Here is a 22,038-nt window from a genome sequence, read left to right as displayed (position 1 = left end):
TATCTGTAATTACTATTTTCTTTTTCCTAGATTGACATAAGAAAATTCAATTTGTCTTCGTTTTCATTACCAGAAGAAACCTCTAAAGGGTAACAGTGGAACTTTGAAAAAAGCATTTAGATTGGGATTTTGACCAATATTAATTGCTTAATGTGGTTTGGAAACTACATTAATTTTTTAGTAAAAAGAGTAATTTTCCTTGCTGTTTTCTATTAATATAATTTATTCTTTTAAAAATACATAGGAAAGATAGCAATAGGTGCCTGGTGCAACACATGTTTTCTTTATTTAGTGAATTCACTATCAAAGGATTTGTTCAAGTGGAAATAGTATTTCAATCTCTGAGAGAGGTTATGGGCTCCAGCATTTGAAAAGTAGACTAAAGTTTCCTACAAACAATGTTTCTAAAGTTTTTTTAATCAGTGACATTGTAGAGTCCTGAGAAGAGCATGAGCTTCAGTGTTTGAGATTATAAAATTTGAGTTTGATGGGTCTGTGTTTAGAACCTCCCTCTTTCTCTTTAGCAGGATAATTGTTAAACTTATTTTATTGTCAATTTCATTGCCTGTAAGATGCAGGAAATACCTCAAAAGGGAAGTTGTGAGGAGTAAATGAAATGGAAAACATCTAGCATGGTACCTGGCAGATGGCATCTCTAATTAGCTACTGTTCTATAAACTTCTCAAAGAAAAGTTTAGTGACCTTCTGATCTGCTGGTAAGTCCATCTGGATTGGCACTTGTCATGCATCAGAGCTTAGGACAAATTTCACGATATCATGGCATGGATTAAGGAATAGGCTTTATTGGGAACAGGTGACATTTTATGGGGAAAAGCCAGGATCAGCAAGAAGAAGGTAAGGCATGGGTTTCCCATCCTTTTATTATTCCACACAGAGGGATGCCAGAGGTTTGACAGTCTGCTCAATATAAAGCATAGGTATTTATTCTAGTGAAGGTATCCTGTCCTATATATTATTCTCTCTTACGTATTAGAATACGTGGTAGATCAACCTCATATGTGAATTGTCACACAGACTACTTGGGAATCAGACAGAATAGTGTGGATGCCTGCAGTCATCTAAGAAATTCATCTGTCCAGCATGTGGAGACCTGGGGCCCCTGGGAAGTTGGGTTTGCCCTGCTAAGGGAAGAAGCTCTGGCTTTGTCTAAAGCTGAGTGAGGTCACACAGTCTCTCCTGCTGGGAGAAGGGGATGAAGGAGTGATTCCAGCTCACTGACTAGGCACCCGGAGTGACTCCTGACTGCATTTACAGACAGTTCTACTTCTTGCATCATACTTTATTGTCCAGAGTTAGTGAATCCATTTTCTCAACTAATAAGTATCAAATGTGAAATATTATATATTTGTTTATTTTTATGCTATTTAAGTAAGTTGATGTCAGAATAGGTAACAGAAGAATGCATTTCAGAGTCTTTGAATGAATGTTGCTCCCCAAAAAAATTGGTCTTGATTTGACCAGTCTCAGCTCAGCTTCACAAATAATTATTAGTTTGTCCAGGCACAGTGTTAGGCACTTACTCTAGGAATTGAACAATGAGTAAAACAAAGTCCATATCCTCAGGGAGTTTGGTGTGGTGTCTAAGAGGAGTAAAATAGAAGTAGCAGAATTTCTTAAAAATAGAAGTAGAGTGTAAGAAAAACCATGAAAGGTAATCACCAGAAGACCGAGGGAAGAAAGTGAGAAAAGGTCTCAAAAGACAGCCAGTGTTGAATCTTAAATTAAACTTTCCTTTTGCAGGAGAATTTCAAGCATTTTTTAAAAAATTGAAGTATAGTTAATTTACGATGTGTTAGTTTCTGGTGTACAGCAAAGTGATTCAGTTATACATATGCGTGTGTATATAAATATTCTTTTTCATATTCTTTTCTGTTATGGTTTATTATGAGATATTGAATATAGTTCTTTGTGCTATACAGTAGGACCTTATTGTTTATATATTTTATATATAGTAGTTTATATCTGCTAATCCCAAACTCCTAATTTATCCCCCCCCCCTTCCTCTTTGGTAACCGTAAGATTGTTTTCTATGTCTGTGAGTCTATTTCTGTTTTATAAACAAGTTCATTTGTGTCTTTTTTTTTTTTAGATTCCACATATAAGTGATACTTGTCTTTCTCTGACTTACTTCACTTAGTATGATAATCTTTAGGTTCATCTATGTTGCTGCAAATGGCATTATTTCATTCTTTTCTATGGCTGAGTCGTGTTCCATTGTGTGTATATATATTTGTGTGTGTGTGTACGTATGTATATATATACATACGTACACACACACAGTGTCTTCTTTATCTGTTCATCTGTTGATGGACATTTAGGTTGCTTCCATGTCTTGGCTATTGTAAGTAGTGCTGCAATGAACATTGCAGTGCATATATCTTTTCAGTTTATGTTATTCTCCGGATATATGCCCAGGAGTGAGATTGCTGGATCATATGGTAACTCTATTTTAGTTTTTTAAGGAGCCTTCATACTATGCTCCATAGTGGCTGCACCAATTTACATTCCCACCAACAGTGTAGGAGGGTTCCCACTTTTCCACACCCTCTCCATCATTTATTATTTGTAGACTTTTTGATGATGCCCATCCTGACCAGTGTAAGGTTGAATGTCTCATTGTAGTTTTGATTTGCATTTCTCTAATAATTAGCAGTGTTGAGCATCTCTTCATGTACCTTTTGGCCATCTGTATGTTTTCTTTGGAGAAATGTCTATTTAGGCCTTATGTCCATTTTTCTGATTGGGTTTTTTGTGTTTTTGTTATTGAGTTGTATGAACTGTTTGTATATTTTGGAAATTAAGCCCTTGTCAGTTGCATCGTTTGCACATACTTTGGGCCAGTCTGTAGGTTGTCTTTTCATTTTGTTTATGGTTTCCTTTGCTGTGCATCAAGCATATTGATAGCTCCTACATTTTCTAGTTTGTGGATGGGGCAGTAGGAAAAAGAGTGATTTTTAAAAAAAGTGTTGCTTGGCTGTGTAGCATAAGAGTTTGGAGCTTAGCAAAAATTTCATTTTACTTCTTTGGGAAGTATGGTTTACAGTAGATTTTAGTAAGTGGTAGTCCAGAATATTACATTTTAGTGTTACAGATTTACTAATGAAATAACAGGGACTCATTCTAAGGTAGGAGAAAAATAAACAAATGAGCAAGAATCTGTCAACACCTTGCAGTCGCTGTCAAACTTTTAAAAATGTTTAAGTCCATAAGAGGGCAGATGGAAATTATATTAATCACTGCATGCTCAGCATGCAACTTACCGGAAAAAAAAAAGCACTTTGAGAGGCAGAATACTTTTTTCGAAATGTTATGCTTTTGAGAGATTTTAAAAAAAATAGAGATCAGATTTAGTCATATATCTCGTCCTGCCATTAGAAAAAAAAAAAAAAAAAGGGCTTCCTTGGTGGCACAGTGGTTGGGAGTCCGCCTGCCCATGCAGGGGACGCGGGTTTGTGCCCTGGCCCAGGAGGATCCCACGTGCCGCGGAGCCGCTGGGCCCGTGAGCCATGGCTGCTGAGCCTGCGCGTCAGGAGCCTGTGCTCCGCGGCGGGAGAGGCCACAGCAGTGAGAGGCCCGCGTACTGGAAAGAAAAAAAAAAAAGAAGAAAAGAAAAGAAAAGGAAAACACTTTTAAAATGCATTTCTTGAGAAATTCTTTGCGTTTTAAAGAAAATTGTTTGTTGTTGACCAGCTTTTGATTTCTGTTTTATGGAGTTTCTGAGTATTGTTTAGGAAAACTATGATTCTCAGAGGAAAGTGTGGTCTCTGAGATGTTTCTGAGATGTTTTATTAGTTATATGTGGTATTAAGGTAAGATCACAAACTAGGTTTTGGGGTTTTTTTTTTTGGTGATCAATATAGGTTTTATTTTTTGTTGTTTTTAAGTATAATTGATTTACAATATTATATTAGTGTCAGGTGTACAACATAGTGATTCAGTATTTTTATATATCACGAAGTGGTCACCACAGTAAGTCTGGTTACCATCTGTCAAAATTAAAAAAAAAAAGTTATTACAGTATTATTGGCTATATTCCCTGTGCTGTACATTACATCCTGTGACTTATGTATTTTATAGCTGGAAGTTCTTACCTCTTAATCCCCTTTATTTTGCCCACCCCTCTACCCCAGGATTTAGAGTTCCAGCCCTAACCTTGCTGATATTGTTATGTAATCTTGAAAACCTCTTAACTTCTACATATACAGGTGCATGCAGTGTTACTTTTCTAGGTGATTTTGGCCTTTTCATCCTTCCAGGTTCTGTATTTAATAATGCCAATATTTTAAAATCACCATTATATGGCTTTGCATAACACTATTTTATAAATGGTGTCTTTTTAAGAATATCCAATTTTAAATGACTGGACATAATCCAAGCACATTTTGTTGACGTGTACATGTAGGCTGACCTTTGACCTTTCATTTGGTACTTTTTGCTTAGCTAACTTTTGTGTACAACCGAAGGCAGAGCTTGGAAACTTGATGTATGTGTAGTTGTGAACATGGCTTGGACAGGACGTGGTAGTGATGTTTATTATTTCTCTCTCAGTTAAGATATATCCCATTCATGTCTTGTGATTTACTAGTGTTAGCCAATTTAGAAAAATGGCAGACACTGGAACCGTGGAAGGTGGTAGAGAAGTAGACAGCTTAGTTGCTTTCCCCAAGAGAGTATACCTTAGTGTCATATTGTTTCTAGTAGTTTTATAAATGCTGCCCCAAGTCATTTAACTTAGTTTATTACCACCAGTAGCAATGATTACCTTGTCTTGGGAGTTTGGCATCAGCATCTCTTAAATGTCTTAAAGTGGCCTGTCAAAATTGGCTTAACTAACTAGGTACCAAGGCCAGTTTGAGTTTAGTGTATATATTTTTTAAAAAAGGAATCACAAATATTTCATAATAAATATTTTGTCATTGCTGCTTAATATATTGTAGTGCTCAGTAACCATTCTCATTACTTTATACATTGAAATTGCAATTCACAGACTACAGTGAAATTAGTAGTGCATGGCCTTATTGACCATACAGAATAGAGAAAGAGAAAGATTAACATTTACTTATGGTTTGCTTCTTAATATGAGATGGACTTAATTGTATATTAAGCTCCTTAATATACAGGGACTGATCTAACCTTAAAATAAGTGAGGAACTTTGTTGGGCTGTGTAGGCTCTCATCTATATGATTTTGTGTTTAGAATAAACACACATTATTCATAAAATTTAAAAATTTGGAAGGATTTGTAGAATGGATCATTTAGGCAATCTTTTAGATATAATTTATGAAGTGTCAATATCAAGTAATGAGACAAGTATCTCAGAAAAATAAATTCTATAACAGCTATGATTCTCATCAGAAAGGAGGTAGGGTTGGGGTCTTGTAATTTGAATAGAATATTCTTAGCAATGATCTTTTGGTTAAGATGCCAAAAGCATAGGCAACAAAAGCTGAAATAAGCAAAGGGACTGCATCAAACTAAAAAGCTTTACACAGCAAAGGAAACAAGTTAAAAAGGCAATCTATAGAATGGGAGAAAATATTTACAGATGATGTATCTGATAAAGGGTTAATATCTTAGATATATAAGGAACTCATACAACTTAAAAACAAAAAACCAAATAATCATATTTTTAAATGGGCAAACAACCTGAATAGACTTTTTTCCAAAGAAGATATACAAATAGGCAATAAGTACATGAAAATGTGCTCAACATCACTCATCATCAGAGAAGTTTAGATAGCTTTAAAATAGATTGTCAAATAGTACATCCTTATTTTATACTGTAAAATTAGTGAATCATTGTAGTTCAGCAAATATAGAATGATTAAGGATTAAGTTTACATGGCAGGCAGTTTTGCTTTTTTTTAGAAAAAAGTAATAAACAAGTTCTAGTAGGGTTTGGTTATTTAGGCAACAGAAATATCTCAAGTTAAGTACATTTGGACTTTGGGGCAACAGTGTTTATAAATGTTACAAAAGGCCCTTATCTTTAGCATGAGGGCATAATAGGTATCCTCTAAGGTTCCTACCAGTATTGATAGTTCTTTATTTTGTTGGTTTTCTTCACTTTTAGATACAGTTTCTATTATAAACTATTAATTATTCAGTGGCACACATGGAGCTACTTTAGGGAAAGATAAAAATCTGATTTCTTTGGAGTATCTTTCCCTTTAATTTTAACTTTCATCTCCTTATGGTTTTGTTTTTCATCGTTTTGCAATAATACTTTTATCCTCTATGATATCTAGTAATGTTTATACTAAGGTAGGTTTTTTTCATTGATTGTATTTTGAATCTTCTTGTAGCCAATATTAACTAATATGGCCCTTTTGATAGGAACTGTTATTGTGTTTGTAACTGTTTTCATTGTTCTTTTATCTTCCAAGTTATTCACGGCAACCTGCTACAGCTATCACTATCGAGAATGACTTGATGCTTTATCAGCTTTGTATTTTATGACATTTTTCCTCTTGGCATTTTATTTTATTTATTTATTTTTTTTGCGGTACGCAGACCTCTCACTGTTGTGGCCTCTCCCGTTGCGGAGCACAGGCTCCGGATGCGCAGGCTCAGCGTCCATGGCTCACGGGCCCAGCCGGTCCGCGGTATGTGGGATCCTCTCGGACCGGGGCATGAACCCGTGTCCCCTGCATCGGCAGGCAGACTGTCAACCACTGCGCCACCAGGGAAGCCCTAGGCATTTTATTTTAAATATAGCATACATGTTGTGGAAGAAGTGCAAATAGAAATGAATATTGCATTTTGATGTTTTATGTCTTGTCAGGAAATCTTTCATTATACCTTCTGACTGCTGCAAATTTCATTCTTATACCAATAATATAAAGGCTTATAGTCAAAATATAACTCTTGCCTAGCTATAGGTATAATTTATATTTTTTTGTGACAATGTATGGAAATGTAAAATATTAATGAGTACTTTCCCCCTTGTTCAAGAGCCAGTGTTGACACTTTTAAGAAAGTAAAACCTGCATTTTAAGGAGTTAAATTCATTTTTTAAAAGTCTTTTAGTTAGAAAAGTATTAAGTATGGCACAAACCTAGAAAACCCAGAAAATTTTATTATTTAAAAAAATTAATTTTATAAAAATTAAAAATATATGCTTGGCAAAAGCCAAAAACAAAGCAAAACAAAAGAATATTACCCTATATGGCAGAAGTGTAAACATAAATGATGAAGTGGGAGAAAATATTGAAGCATCTTTAACTAATGAAGAAATTTCACAAATTAATAAATGAAATTCCAGGAATTCATGAAAAATGCTGGCAAAGAATATATACAGTGCACTGAAAAATAAATGCCTTTGCAGAGGTGTTCTGCTATGTTTAAAATACAAATGCAAATTAAAACTTCCCTGAGATACTATTTTTTCACCTAGTTGATTGGTAAACATAAAGCCTAATATTATATTGGGTTGGCCAAAAAGTTTGTTTGGGTTTTTCCCTAAGATCTTACAGAACTTTTTGGCCAAACCAATACTTTGTTTGAATAGATAAGGAGAAGCAGTTACTCTCAGATTTTTGATTGGGTTATAAATTTGTATAACTTCTCTGGAAATATCTTTCAAAATTTAAATACACATACTCTTTGACCAAGTGCTTTAAGTTTTAGAAATGTATCCTAGATAGATAAATACACATGTATATGAAGGTGTAAATACAAGACTGTTCATTGCAGGGAGGGCTCTTTTAGTAACTTGTTGCTCTTCATGTGTACCTGAATGTGGGTAGAATGTCTCTGGAAGGGTACAGAAAAAGTAGCAGTGCTTGCTTCTTGGGGCATAAACTGAGATAGCCGAAGAGGACATAAATGCAGCTTTTTTTTTAGAATAATTCTTTATTTTTATTTATTTATTTTTGGCTGTGTTGGGTCTTCGTTTCTGTGCGAGGGCTTTCTCTAGTTGCGGCAAGTGGGGGCCACTCTTCATCGCGGTGCACGGGCCTCTCACTGTTGCAGCTTCTCTTGTTGTGGAGCACAGGCTCCAGATGCGCAGGCTTAGTAGTTGTGGCTCACGGGCCTAGCTGCTCCGCGGCATGTGGGATCTTCCCAGACCAGGGCTCGAACCTGTGTCCCCTGCATTGGTAGGCAGATTCTCAACCACTGCGCCACCAGGGAAGCCCATAAATGCAGCTTTTGCACTGAATATCCTTTACAGAATAAATAAGCATGTGTTACCTGCTAAAATTAATATTCAAAAGAATGACATTGAACTAAAACTTTTTTATAAGCCATATGTGAAATACGCCATCAGTGGACACACAGAAGCTATTTGTTCATCACCAGTGTGTCAGTAATGCAGCAGTGTTTGGGCGTTTGCTACTCCATTCAAACATCTGTCCCTCAAAAGGAAGTTTTCTTTGACTTCCTCTCCTCACCCTAGACTAGCTAGGGCAGGCACCCTATTAAAGATTTATTCATCCTCTGTATTTTGTCTGAGCACTTACTACATCTGTGATTAAATAATTAATGTTTAATGTTTTTTCCCCCCATTGTTAGAGTTAGGTTCATTGAGGGTCTTTCACTGCTGGGGCAGTATGTACTATGATATCTTGTGTTTTGGTAACAGTGCATATTTGAATGAGTGAGGATTAATTCTAGAGTATCAGAGCAAAGCCACAGCCTATTAGGAAATTATAATAAACATGTCTTCTCACCCATGTTGACATTTCTGTTCCTTCTTTCAGTGGCTTCCCTAAAACAAACAAACAATTTAACCTTTTTTTTGTGAGGAGGAGGGGGAGATCACAAAGCCCTTTTAGAAACCATGATAATCATAAAACTGCAGTGATGCAAATACCCCCAAATTTTGTTACATAATTTCTGTAGTATCATGGATTTCCCTAAAGCTCTTGATGTAGACCCACATCACTCCAAGGTTTCACTCTGCAGGATTGATTCTTCTGACTGACTATTATTTTATTCTGACAGTTTTTGGTCTCTTTGCTATTTTGACTGTTTCTCTTGTTCCTAGGACTGGGCTTTTGTATTTTATAACAGTAAATTTCAAACGTACAGAAAAGTTGAAAAACTGTACTTTGGATACCAAAATATCCATCACTCATATTCTATAATTAACTTTTTGTCATATTTCCTTTCCCATGTAATTTCCCATCAGTCCATTCATTCATTATCCTTTTTTTATTTAATGCATTTCTGAGTAAGTTGTTAACATCATTACACTTTCTTCCATATACTTCAGCTTGCCTGGCATTAACTTAAAGTTCAGTATTGTTTACAGGATTCTTCTTTGAGGTAGAAATTTATATACGATGAAATGCACCAATTTTAAGTGTAACATTTGATGAATTTTGACAAGTGTATACACCTGTGTAACTCAAACTCCTATTGAGATGGAGACCATTATCATCACCCCCAGAAAGTTTGCTCCTGTTGCTCCTCAGTACTTTTTGTGCTTTATTTAAGTGATAACTTACTCCTGTTTAATTATTTTTACATCATGATGATTCTCTCAGATTTGCACTGTTTGATCAACATTTTCTCTATCATAAGCTGAGGGTTGGTGACAGAGTATCAGCTAACCCAGGATCGTTAAGAATCAGCCTAGCCATAAAACCAAGAAGATCCAGTAGGAGTCAGTAACACAGTCTCCAACCTGGTGGTTGTGTTGGTGGTGTTTGCAGGGTAAAAGAGGTATAGGAGGAATGACTGGGTGGAAGGAAGTCTTATTAGTGCCCTGTGTTCACAAGGTATACTACAGGGAGAAACTTATTTTGGTTGACAAACTTCCTGTTCAAGAACTCTTACTCCATCTCAGCTTTGAACACAGCTTAGTTATCATAGGATGTTTTCCAGTATTCATATAGTGAATTACTGTAATGGGAGGAAGATTGTTGAGTCACAAACAGTGTATTGGAGTCATTTTGCTTTCCAGGGAAACATTTTCCTAGTCTAAAATTTTAAGTGTGTACTTGGAAGTTAGAGCTATTTTTAAAATGTGCTGTTTTTAGCTGGACGATAGCTTGCTTTATCTTACATGTCCATTTATCACATTATTATGTAGTTTCTGATGCTTTAACATTATCGGGATAGCACAGTTTTAGTAACAGAAGAAATTTAAGGTTATTTACGTCTCACATTCACATTCAAACTTAAACCCCTTTAGCATTGGGGGGGTCATTAGTTAATAAGTCTAATAATTTTATTTCTGGACAGCAGTTTTGGTGCTTCTCATTAGCCAAGGAGCAATAAACACACTCAGTTTTGGAAAGTGTATTGCCAGTGTTAAACTGTTAATATAAAACAGCCATTTACCTAATCATCTGTGTTTTTTTGTATATTCTCACACAGAAGAAAGAACCTTCTAAATGCAGTGTGGAGAAAAAAGTGACCAAGGTTGCAGAAGCAAAAAAAGTAATGAAGAGAAATTTTAAAGTAAATAAGAAAATAACATTTACTGATGAAGGAGAGGTAAGATTCTGTAAATGTTTCATTTCTGAGGTACATTCCATTCCAAGTATTAGAAAGAGTTTGACTCTCCTGTTGACTTGCCATTCTTTAATAAGAAAAATAATGTTTCTCTAAAGCACTCGGGCAATTCCTTTCATTGTTACTGTAGGTAATTGGTCAGCTCTGCATCTGTAGGCAAGAATGACTTTCTGACAGTAAGCTGGGATACTTTCTGGTAATAACAACAGAGTTGGTTTTGGACTTTCCAAATCCTGTTTTTATAGATAAGACTTTCATGTCATGGGGTCCATCTGTTAACATGCTCTATGGGAACATGCTCAAGGATAATAATACAAGTACTGGCCACAGCTTCTTTTGCTTGACTCTGGAAAGCCTCTGCTCTGTGGTTCCTCAATTTTAGATGCCATATTGGCATGTTTTTTACTTACTGGCCTGCTGTGGGAAGGAATTCCCTGCTTTAAAATAACCTCGGACATATAGGTGCCTGGTTTTCATTTCACCATTATCTGGTCTTAGTGTAAATACATCCCAATAGAGTAGGAAAGGGGTTACCACTCACAGATTGCTCATGAAAGATCACTCTATTAGATAATAATATCTTCATTTTTTAAAGAGGAAATATATCTGGAATGTCAAGTGACTCACCTAAGGAGTGATGGCTAGAGTCAGTGGTTATGGCAGGATCTTCTGAATATTGTCTCTGTTTCACTCTCACCAACCTACGGGTTTCCCTGTTCATTCTGATATAGCACTCAACACCCCATACCCACCATGATCTCATTTCCCTTGCCCTATGTTTAGTTTTTCTTCATAGCACTTATTATGAGACTTTACATTCTGTATTTATTTGGTGGTTGTCCATTTCTTCCATTCCAGTGGGATGAGGGAAGGTATTTCTATTTCACTGGGTTGAGAAAAGCTACATGAGGGAAGGTATTTGTTGGCTATGTTTACTACTCTGTCCTCTGCACTTAGAATAGTGCCTAACAAATAGTAAACCCTCAGAAAAAGTCTGTTCTAATACCCCAGTAAAATAACAGAGCTTTTTATACTGACTATAATGTATCACATCAGATGTTTCATCATTATTAATAAAAATGCTTCCTGCACAGTCTATATTCAGTGGAGTGTGTTTCCTTTTAATTCTGAAGTTAACAAAGATTTGCATGTTACTTCAGGGAAGAGGGCTTTGTTTTAGTAGCCCAAATTTGCACTAGTAATACGGAGTAAAATGGTGTATAAACCATACGAAAACTAACAAAATAGAATGTAATTCAGCATGTTGAAGTTGCAGAGGAAGCCTATATAGTTGGAAAATATGAATCTTTGTGAAATTACTGAGAAGAGTTCAGTCAGCACCTGAGAAACAGGCTAGACCAGAAAATAGTTAGTTGTAGTATTACATCGATGCTCACTGTAAAAGATTAGTGCTGTTAGCATAATGAGGTTCCTTACTGTGCTACTAAATTTAACTGTACATATTATACCCATTAGCTTCAAGTTGAGTGTAAATCCTTAACTGTAAAATGTTTCAGTGTAAACTTATTGCTGATAGGAGCTCTGTGTGGCTGGGAGCCGCTGCACTGAAACTTCTGATCTAAAACTCTGAAAGAAATGCTACCATTTGTTCAACCCACAGAGGGATGAATGTTTTTCACTCTGCTAGAAAAAGGAGTGAAGAGTCAGAGCAGTGGATGGTGTTCTTACTGTCACAGCTCATCCCTTTCACTGCTTCCTCAGTGCCAGTGACTGCTAGCATGGCTACTCACGCATTTGTGACCCTTGTTCATTGCTTCAAGGTGCAACTCTGTCGGAATCTCATCTTGAAGAATGTGGTGGTGACAGGAGTGAGAGGAGGCACTAATACCTGTGATGTGTGTGCCTGCAACTTCCATTTGCCTGCCGTTTAATTAGCGGTCTTTCAGAAACTGTGGCAGCTGCTTAAGTCCTCCTGGCAACCAGTTATTAGGCAAAATAAGAAAATTGTTTTTGTCGAAACTGTCTAGAATTTTACTGTGTTAGGCCGGGAAGATTATTAAGTCAAACAGCCCTTATTTTTCAGGTAATGACACAGATGTCCAGAGATTAAGTAATTCATTCAGGATTATGCACTGGGCTAGTGAAAAAGCCAGGACATTCAGACAGGTCTCCTGACTCCCGGATCAGTGCTCTGACTTCTTTGTCACCTTGTTCCTAACATAAAAAGTTTGTGTAAAATTATGTAGATCTGAGCAGGCTTGTGAAACCCAAACTAACTTTCTCCTTTACACTTAAGTTATTTCAGTTTGTATGTGCGGTATCAGCTGATATGTGATTCCTCAATCAATTTTGAGCATCTCATGTGTGCCAGATAATGTGTTGGGTTCTGAGGACACATGAATAAGGCATATGGCTGCCCTCAAGGAGATTAGTGATTAATTTACAGGAAAGTAAAACAACCCAGTGTGGTGAGAGAGGTGTTACAGGAGGTACACCAAGGTGCCATGGCAGTGGCGGGGATGCACTGTGGCCAGCCTGGCCACCGCCCTGTGTGGGTCATTTGGAGCTGAGTTGGTGGAGTATAGCATACTAAGAACACTGAAATGATGTTGAAGTAACTACCTTGTCCTCCAAATTATTTAATGAAAATTTCCTTTAATCCTGCTCTCATGAGTTACGGAAGCATTACTTTATCCTGACTGGGAAAGTCTTTTCTGTGACTTGCTCACTTTTATTATAAAGCTTGTTAGAAAGTTTAAGAAATGTAGGTTGTAAGGCAGAAAGTATGTATCATTATACAAAGGAAAGTGGTGTTCTGTTACTATTCCTTGTCTCCTACCCCATACTCACCTTTTTCCTCTCTGCAGTTGGTTCAGCAGTGGCCACAAGTGCAGAAGTCTGTCTCCAAGGATACTGAGGAAGAGGACAATGCTGGTGGTATCAACTTAGATAAAGCAAAGGAAAGGCTTCAAGAAGAGGACAAATTTGACAAAGAAGAATATAGGAAGAAAATTAAGGCAAAGCATCGGGTAAGCTTTCCATCTTGAATTAATACTGAGTGAAATTTAATATGTCCTAAATATATGTACATGTTCATTAGATATTCTTTAGTAACTAAGTTACTTTATTGTTTCCTTTAACCTTATTTTTCTGTAGCTATTTTGTTGTTTTCTCTAGTCCTTCTTTTCCCTTCTGCTCGTGGAGTCTTTGTATATTAACTAGTTTCTGAGAATGTCACCTAAATCTGCTTTTGGTTGAGGTGACCCAAATTATAGTGATTTTTTTTTCAAATAAAGTTTTAATTTGGAGATAATTGTAGTTGCACATGTAGTAGTTAGAAGTAATAGAGACAGATCCTGTGTGCTCCATTTCTATAACTTTGTCATTTCAGGAATGTTATATAAATGAAACTGTGTAGTATGTAGCCTTTTAAGATTGGTTTTTTTCACTCAACACCCCATTCTTTCTGTTACTGAGTAGTGTTCCGTGGTGTGGATGAAGCACAGTTTGTTTCACGTTTCACCCATTTGAGCAACATTAGTGTTGTTTCCAGTTTCAACTTAATAGTTAAATTTCTTTCCATAAGCAATTACTTGGTAATAAATATTAGATTAAATTTACTACATTAAGAAAAAAAATAAGGAAACCTTGTGAGAGGGAGTGCTTCTACTTAGGCATATGCCCTTTAAGGCATTGACCTTAAACTTGGCAGTTTTCAGTTGTCATTGAAACAGAAAGGGTTACTCCATTCTGGTCACTCATGATATTACTGTCCTTTCACACTACATAAAAGTGGACGTTTCACTAGATAAATGAATCAGTTAATGAACTAAAACAGATTTACATTTTTTAAGAAGTTTCTGCAGCATGCCCTTGAGACAATGAATGATCTCAGGGTAACACAGTATCATATGCAAGAATCACTGCTATAATGTTGGGCTGGCCAAAAAGTTCGTTCCAGTTTTTCCATAAGATGTTACAGAAGGACCAGAGCAAACTTTTTGGCCATCCCAATATTAGGTTCTGTACCAAAAAAATTTTAAGCCTTTGGATGTGAACATTATTAACCATATCCTGAGGAGGGTTCTCATAGTTTTTGACTCCTGTTTGACCTTATTACTATTTAATAACCCAGTAAACTTTTTTTTTTAATAGAGCAGCAATTCTCATTTCTTTAAGATATGATACAGCTTCCCAGTAGCATTTAATAAATAAGAAAACGTAGATATTGAAGATAACTTTCAAGGATGGAAACGAATGGTGGGAAAAATGTTCCAGAAATATGGAGAACAAATGAACATGAAATATACTGGTTACAGTTTTGGGATATTTATGTTATTGAGAGAACTAAACATTTCCTGTATTGCTGCTTTTAGTACAGTACTTTAAATGGAAATTTGGTGTTAATAATTTGTTACTAAAATTATTTTTAAGTGTCAGCAGCTTGCCATGTTTCTGCTTATAGTCTTCTTAGAGTATGTATCCAACATAAGAACATTTTACCTTTAAATTGTAGCCAGCAGTAAAAGAAATATGGAAAATTTACATAAAATAAAGCCCCCCATCCCCCCCCAACCTGCTTCCCCTTTCTTATCTTCCCTTTCACCCCTTTTCCCAATGTGTGGAAGGTACTACTGTATCCAGGTTGTAGAATATTGTTTCTGAAAAATTTAGGAACTTAATTTCAAATTGACTGTTGTATATTTGATACACAGTGTTTGTGTGCTAGGCTCTGCCTTAGGCAGTGAAGATGGAATCTTTAAAATACATGGGTTCCTCTATCCTCAGGAAGATTATTATAGTTAAATCATAGTTAACTATGGACATTCTGTCACTGCACAGAAGCTTTTTGTGCCCCAATTTTTTTACATTAAAATTTTTGAAATGAATAATATCTTTACATTTTTCCAAAATCAAGAGAGATAAAAAAGTTAACATTCAGAAGTCTTGCTTCTGCCCATACCTGTCATTTTTATTCATCCCTCCACCCCAGAGGTAACTTTTTATTAATTATTAATGTATCCTTATAGTTTCTTTATGCAAAGACTAGTAAATAGAAATACATATTCTTGCTTTCTCCTTTTGTCACATGGAAGGTAGTATACTGTAGATTGTTCTATACTATTTCATTTTCACTTATTTTTGAGATTTTATGTAAATCATTTTCTTTGTACCATTGTTAAAACATAGCATATGATTTTAAAACTATCACTTTGATTGTCTCACAGCAAGGTTGAACAGAGCAGTTCGGGGCTGACACAATTGTGAAAGAAATCGCAAGAACTTTCCATGCTACTGGTTTTGAACCAGTTCTGTATAACTAAAATAGGTATAAGGTCTTTTTAAAACAAGTCAAAGCTTGTTGTTTTATATAAAATAAGTATATACTGCACAAGGTGGCCCATGGCATACTTTCTATATTGGAGGTTGCAAATATTATGTAGACTAAAAAGAGCACAAAGAAGTAACCAAAATAGTCTTCTCTCTATTCACCTTTAATGTAAATGCTACCTGGCACAAATATGATTCGTTTCTTGGTATTTTCATCTGTAAAGTTATTATTTAAACACATATAAGTATTTGTTTATTAAATTAGTGAATATTTCATGTTTGTGAGCACTTAGTATGTTTATTACAATAGCATACATAAGATACAATACAGGTGCTCAAATCAGTTATTTACCAAGCTGCAATGGACCGGATTTCTACCCAGAAGGCATATGGAATATCTTTTTTTAAATGGCAAGTTTTAACATTTGGCATAATGTTTGGTGGAAAGAGTGTTGTGCTATAACAAGTTGGGATACTTGCATTTGAGTCCTGAGTCTAGCATTACCTAGTCCATTTGGGGATCACCAGTCACCAGTTTGGATTGCACTTCCCTATACTGAAAAATGAGGGAGTGAGAATGGGGGTTAATACCAAGTGATCAGAGAGATCCTCTGGCTCTGTGTGTATAAGTAAGATGTGAGAATAAAATGATCCTTTCCTGTCTGAAAAATGGAATTTTAATTTGTCATTTTTCCCTGCTGACCCGTCGGGTTCCGTGCTTGATGATAAGGCTTCCTTCTTGTTCACTTATTTTTCCAATGGTTACTAAAATTTTACCTTAAAAAGTAAATATATTCTTAATCCTGCACAGTTTATTTTATTTTAATTGCATTACCTGAACACATTATTGGTTTTGAAATCATATTTTTTTCTTAACACAAAATTATGAATGAGGAATGTGCCTGAAAGACTTTTACATATGAAAAGAAAACTCCATAAAATCTATAACATAATTCTGTATTTGATACATATTATGACACATATTATATATTTTTAAAATATGTATCACTTTTAGAAGCTTTTATGAGCTTAGAAATCTTTCGGCATGTTTAAAATAATTGTATTTCATGATTATATTTTTGGTTTAAGAGGATAAGATAGTTAATATATAAGTTATATATAAGTGAATATATATAATCATTAGTCTTAATGATTCTGTTTGAAAGTGGTTGTTTGTTCTTGGTGTTTAAAATTAACAGCCTCACACCATAGCTTCTAATATGCACTCAGTCTTTGTATTGTAGGTCTCAGCTATTCATTTATTCCCACCTGTTTTTCCTCCATGCTATAACACCTGTCCTTGACTCATTTTTCACCTACCAAATTCTGAAATCTGTGTAATTTCTACTGTGACTCAAGTAAATATCTTTGTCCTAAAGATTTAGAAAATGAACTATAGAATTTTAACTAGTTTATAGCCAAAAAAAAAGCAAAAGAAAAAATAAAGGCAGTACAGTTTATGGCATCACTGGGAGTGGAACTCAGCTGCCCGCTTGCTGGAACTTAGCCACTTGCTCTGGGGACTTCAGGAGCCCTTGCATAACTGCTTTGGATCACCCAGTCCATAGCTTTGTTTCTCTTCATGAGTCTTCATTGTAGTCATTAAGTATCATTTTCTTCTGAGACCATTCTGGTCTTTCTCTTTCCCTGGCAATTTATAAGTAACTATACTTAATTAGGCCTTGTTACTGTTTTCTTTGCTAAACCTCTTGAAACTATTTATCAGAAGTAAAATTGTAGCAAAAGCTATATTTTTACATATAAAGCCATTAGTAAATTACTAAGTTGTAAAGGCGAAAGTGCTGCTTTTGCACAGAAACTGTGTTTTCTTTCTTTTCTTTCTTTTTTTTTTTAAGAAACTGTTTTCTGATAATTCAGTCAGAACTGTGAAAGATGGGCCATGGATCATATCATTGAAAGGTTTTTACTTAAATGGAATGAAAATCTGCTTTGTGGTGTATGTCATCATCTTAGCTCTGAAAGATAGCTTGTGTTTAGTGTGATAATATCTGCTTTAACAGCTGAGAGTGGAGAGAAGCAATTCATTATGAGATTCTCTTTCATTTCTTTGAAATTTGCTTTGAGTGCTTTATCCATTTTGGGTTGTATATTTAGGTGTCATGTCGTAATGTGTCTCTGGACTGTTTGCAAAGTTGCTCTGGGTTCTACTTAACTACTAGCATGAATATTATTAGAACGTTAAGAAAGAATTAAAGGGACTTTTTAGAAAATCTGTTTTGTTTTGTTGTTTACACAGAATTGAGTTGGCATGGAATCCAGGTATCTTAAACATAAATTTATTATGATAATCAAGAAGGAGGGAAGCTGTAATCAGGCATGCTAGGAATAATAATAACAAGAACATTAAGAAGGACAATAACAAGTAGCAGTTAGTTAACTGGGCCCTGCACTAAGCATTTTTTATGTGTCGTATTATATGCTAACAATTAACTTCTGATATAAGTGGGTTAACCTCATTTTACTGATGATAAAACTAAGACTTAAAAGGGTCAAGTAATTTATCCAAGGCCCCACAGCTTATAAAAGCTTACAAATAGTAGCCCTGGGACTCTTACCAAGGTCTTTGTTTCTCTACACACTGTTTTTAACTATGTAGCTGCTACCTATCTCATACCAATAGCCATTCTCTTACAACAGGATAACTCTGAAGCAATGAATCAAAAGGTAGAGGATGACAGCTGGAGATGAGAATTTTGAAGAAGGAATGACACATAATAGAAATTGTTCATGTTTCCAGAGCAAAGTCATTGGTCTCAAATAAATTTAGAATAAAATAAGCACTGTGGTTAGTAGTTTAGTTTAGGACCACATACTAACATTGCCTTTCCCTGAATGTTCGTTGCATAGCTATATAGTTACTAGTACCATAATCCATTTTTAAGTAGGTATGGCCATTTAAGCGTCTAAGGCATTGTCAGAGACTGGTCTAGCTCATACGAGCTTATGAAATTTTACTGTCAGAAATGTCATCATGGGGGGACATGTATCCCATACTTAATTCTAAAATTCACTTTATGAATAAAGCTTATTTATAAGGCAGGAAAGGAGATTCTCATCTTGTACAACCGTCCTACTACCTGTCCCCTTCCTACTACCATCACAACCGGATTTATTATAAAAAAGGAACCAGCCTATTACTATAGAACCTTTGCCTATAATTCAGAGATGTCTACCTGGGAGGTTTCTCTTCTTATTCTCATGAGCTTATATCATCTTGTGATAGTCAGTCCAACATCTGAGTATTTGGGCCTTTTTTCATATCCAGCATCCAAATGAGATAAATACTCAAGATTATATAGGTCTTATCTACTTTGTGGCAAGTCTTTGACCTGTTTATTATTTCTATTTTTATTGTTAAGTTCTTTGTTTTGTGGATTTTTTTTAAAAAAAAACACCATATGTTGTTTGAGAGGTGGGGTGGTGGTTAGATTGATGGTCAGTAGCTGGAGAGGTTGAGGAGCAGGGGCAGAGTTTGATGCTGATGGAATTCAGGGATCTGACAAGATTAGGTCATAGACTACAAAGATGAGGGGAAGCTAGGCTGTGTCTGTTTTGCCCATCCCTATATACCCAAACCCCACCACGGGACCTGGAACATAGTAGCTCAGCAAATGTTTGAAGGAATTGATTAGTGAATCGGTGTTTCTGTGTAAATTTGTTTTTCTCCCTGTCTTCATATCCTTACTGTAGTTGTTATAGATTTATATATGGAAGCCCAATTTTTTATGTTGTTCAGATGAAACTCTGTAGAACAGGTAACAGATCAGAGAACCTTGTTGTGTTCTTCATTCCCAGGAGGGATTTAGGCTTACTGGGATTTTGTTCTTGGAGGGCAGGGGGTATCTTCAGGGCCAAAAATCCTTGTAATCATTCTTTTACTCACTTTTGTTGAGCCAGTTTTCTTCCCTGAAAAAGAGGTTCCTGTAATACTGAAATGAGGATTGATGTCCCCTACTTCTTTATGTGACAGCTGGGAACTCCATTCCTTACCAAACTGACACAGTTGCCTGAGACTCATTCAGATAGGTTATATGCTTCCACCAGCTCCTGAAAAATATTGATTTCTAAATCTACAGATTTCCAAGCACCATGGAATGAAAATGGTTTAAATACGTAGTCCTGACTGATGTTGAAATTCATATTTCATGGTACTTTCTTTTCTGGAAGCTAAGGACCTATAGTGTGTGAGAAGCCAAAAGACATATAGTAACATCTATAAAGGAGTATTTTGTACATTGAAATGTAATTTTTCTGTTTTCTTTTGAATTTGATTTTTATTATTGAATTTCATGATCTTCTTATACTTAATCATTTGTAGCATGGCAGAACTAAACATAAAATTGTGCCATCTTTTTGTTGGCATAAAATACCTTTTGGTACCAATCCTAAAAAATGAAATAGGAAAAGAAAGGATTTAAAGCATTTAAACCACCTAAAATTAAGTGTGTGTGGGGGCGGTGAGGAACCTCGGTTATGGAATCTAATAAGATTCAATTATATTTTTCCCCTAGTCATTGTAATTCAACGTTTTATTTTTACATCGCATTTATGATTCACATACTCTTCTTTTAAGAAAAGAACCCTTTTCCTGCCTTAGCAAAAGAAGAAATTGTACTTTCTTCCCTATATCCGTTTCCCAAATTTTGGATTACCATAATTCTATTTCCTGTTCTCCTCTGTTTAAAGACTAATGTTCACTCTTTCCTCTTTTCAGATAGAGTGCTAATATAGCTTTTTAAGATAAGAAAGAGAAGTTTTCTAATTTTCTTTTTGTTTCACCCAATATTGAAAGTTTGTTCTTTTTATTATACTTCATTTTCATGTCCTGGTCATGTTCATTTCACATTTTACAGGTTTTGAATATCCCTCATCCACCTAAGACTTGTGGCAGAAATCTTAAAAGGAAAAATTATTCTACTTGCATGCGCATGTGAACTCTGATAGCCAATTTAAATTTTGAAGTTTAAAATATTCTTCATTGACTGTAATGAGTCAATACTGGTGTTCAATAGTAGTAGAAATTTGTTAATATTTTTTTTCTGCTCTGATTAAAGTGGCTAGATGAAAAGCCCCAAAAGAGAGATTGCGTTTACTTGTTTAGAGAGAGTTTGTCTGATGTGAACATATTGAGGTTATTCTTTGGAACTTTGAAGTGCCATTTTCAGATGCTCTGTTGTGTTGGGAGAAGGCCAGTTACTGAATAAATACAACAACAATTTGTGTGACTGTTAAATGTGGTTCATTATCTGTTTGTTCTGGACAGGAAACAGGCAAAAATTAATTAAATAGTGTACATAAAATGCTCTCGGGAAAAAAATGCTCTCAGGATGAAAGACCCATACGGTAACCGACCATTATTAATAATAAAAGGAAATGCAACATTTGGCTGAAACATGTTGTTAAGATAAAAACTGTTCATCTGGGCTTCCCTGGTGGCGCAGTGGTTGAGAGTCCGCCTGCCAGTGCAGGGGACACGGGTTCGTGCCCCGCTCTGGGAAGATCCCACATGCCGCGGAGCGGCTAGGCCCGTGAGCCATGGCCCCTGAGCCTGCGCGTCAGGAGCCTGTGCTCTGCAACGGGAGAGGCCACAACAGTGAGAGACCCACGTACCGCAAAAACAAACAAACAAACAAAAAAACTGTTCATCTAACAAAGCTGCGTAAACTTTCTCATGGAGGAGAGAAGAGGTGTAGACGTGTGCTGGAGTTGAGGGAGTTGACTCCATGTGGTGTTGACTCCATAGACCCAATTTTAGTCTCAGCTGTATCACACTGGCTGTGTGACATCAGGAAAGTTACTTCATCACTTTGATCTTCAACTTTTTCATCTATAAGATGGGAATGATAATACCTCAAAAGTTTTGTTACATAGAATTAAAAATATATGTAAAATGCTTAGCACACTGCTGATCCTTAATAATTCAGTGCTTCTACTGTTAGTAAGAAAATAACGATAGCAGTAATGTGCTAATGAACAGATACATATGTATAAAAGTAAAGTTTTATCACTCTCTAGTTATTTGACATTTTATGTAGCTGTAGTTTTAAAATTAGTTTAAGCAGTGCAACACTCAACAGTTACTGTGGGGCTTCCCTGGTGGCGCAGTGGTTGAGAGTCCGCCTGCCGATGCAGGGGACACGAGTTCGTGCCCCGGTCCGGGAGGATCCCACATGCCGTGGAGCGGCTGGACCCGTGAGCCGTGGCCGCTGGGCCTGCGCGTCTGGAGCCTGTGCTCCGCA

At 35.9% G+C, this 22,038-nt stretch overlaps 1 protein-coding gene across 1 annotated transcript in view; it reads left to right on the top strand.

The window, feature by feature from the left end:
• DDX10 (DEAD-box helicase 10) overlaps window positions 1–22,038 on the top strand; it is a 281,378-nt gene that overhangs the window by 150,844 nt on the left and 108,496 nt on the right. Inside the window, exons 14-15 of the mRNA XM_065881843.1 lie at window positions 10,349–10,468; window positions 13,315–13,476. Coding sequence (XP_065737915.1) covers window positions 10,349–10,468; window positions 13,315–13,476 — 282 coding nt within the window. The remainder of the gene's footprint in view (window positions 1–10,348; window positions 10,469–13,314; window positions 13,477–22,038) is intronic.

The sequence above is a fragment of the Phocoena phocoena genome, chromosome 8, assembly GCF_963924675.1.
Source record: "Phocoena phocoena chromosome 8, mPhoPho1.1, whole genome shotgun sequence".
Classification (NCBI taxonomy): domain Eukaryota; kingdom Metazoa; phylum Chordata; class Mammalia; order Artiodactyla; family Phocoenidae; genus Phocoena; species Phocoena phocoena.
The sequence above is the reverse complement of the archived record's forward strand: the minus strand, read 5'-3'. Positions and strand labels throughout refer to the sequence as shown.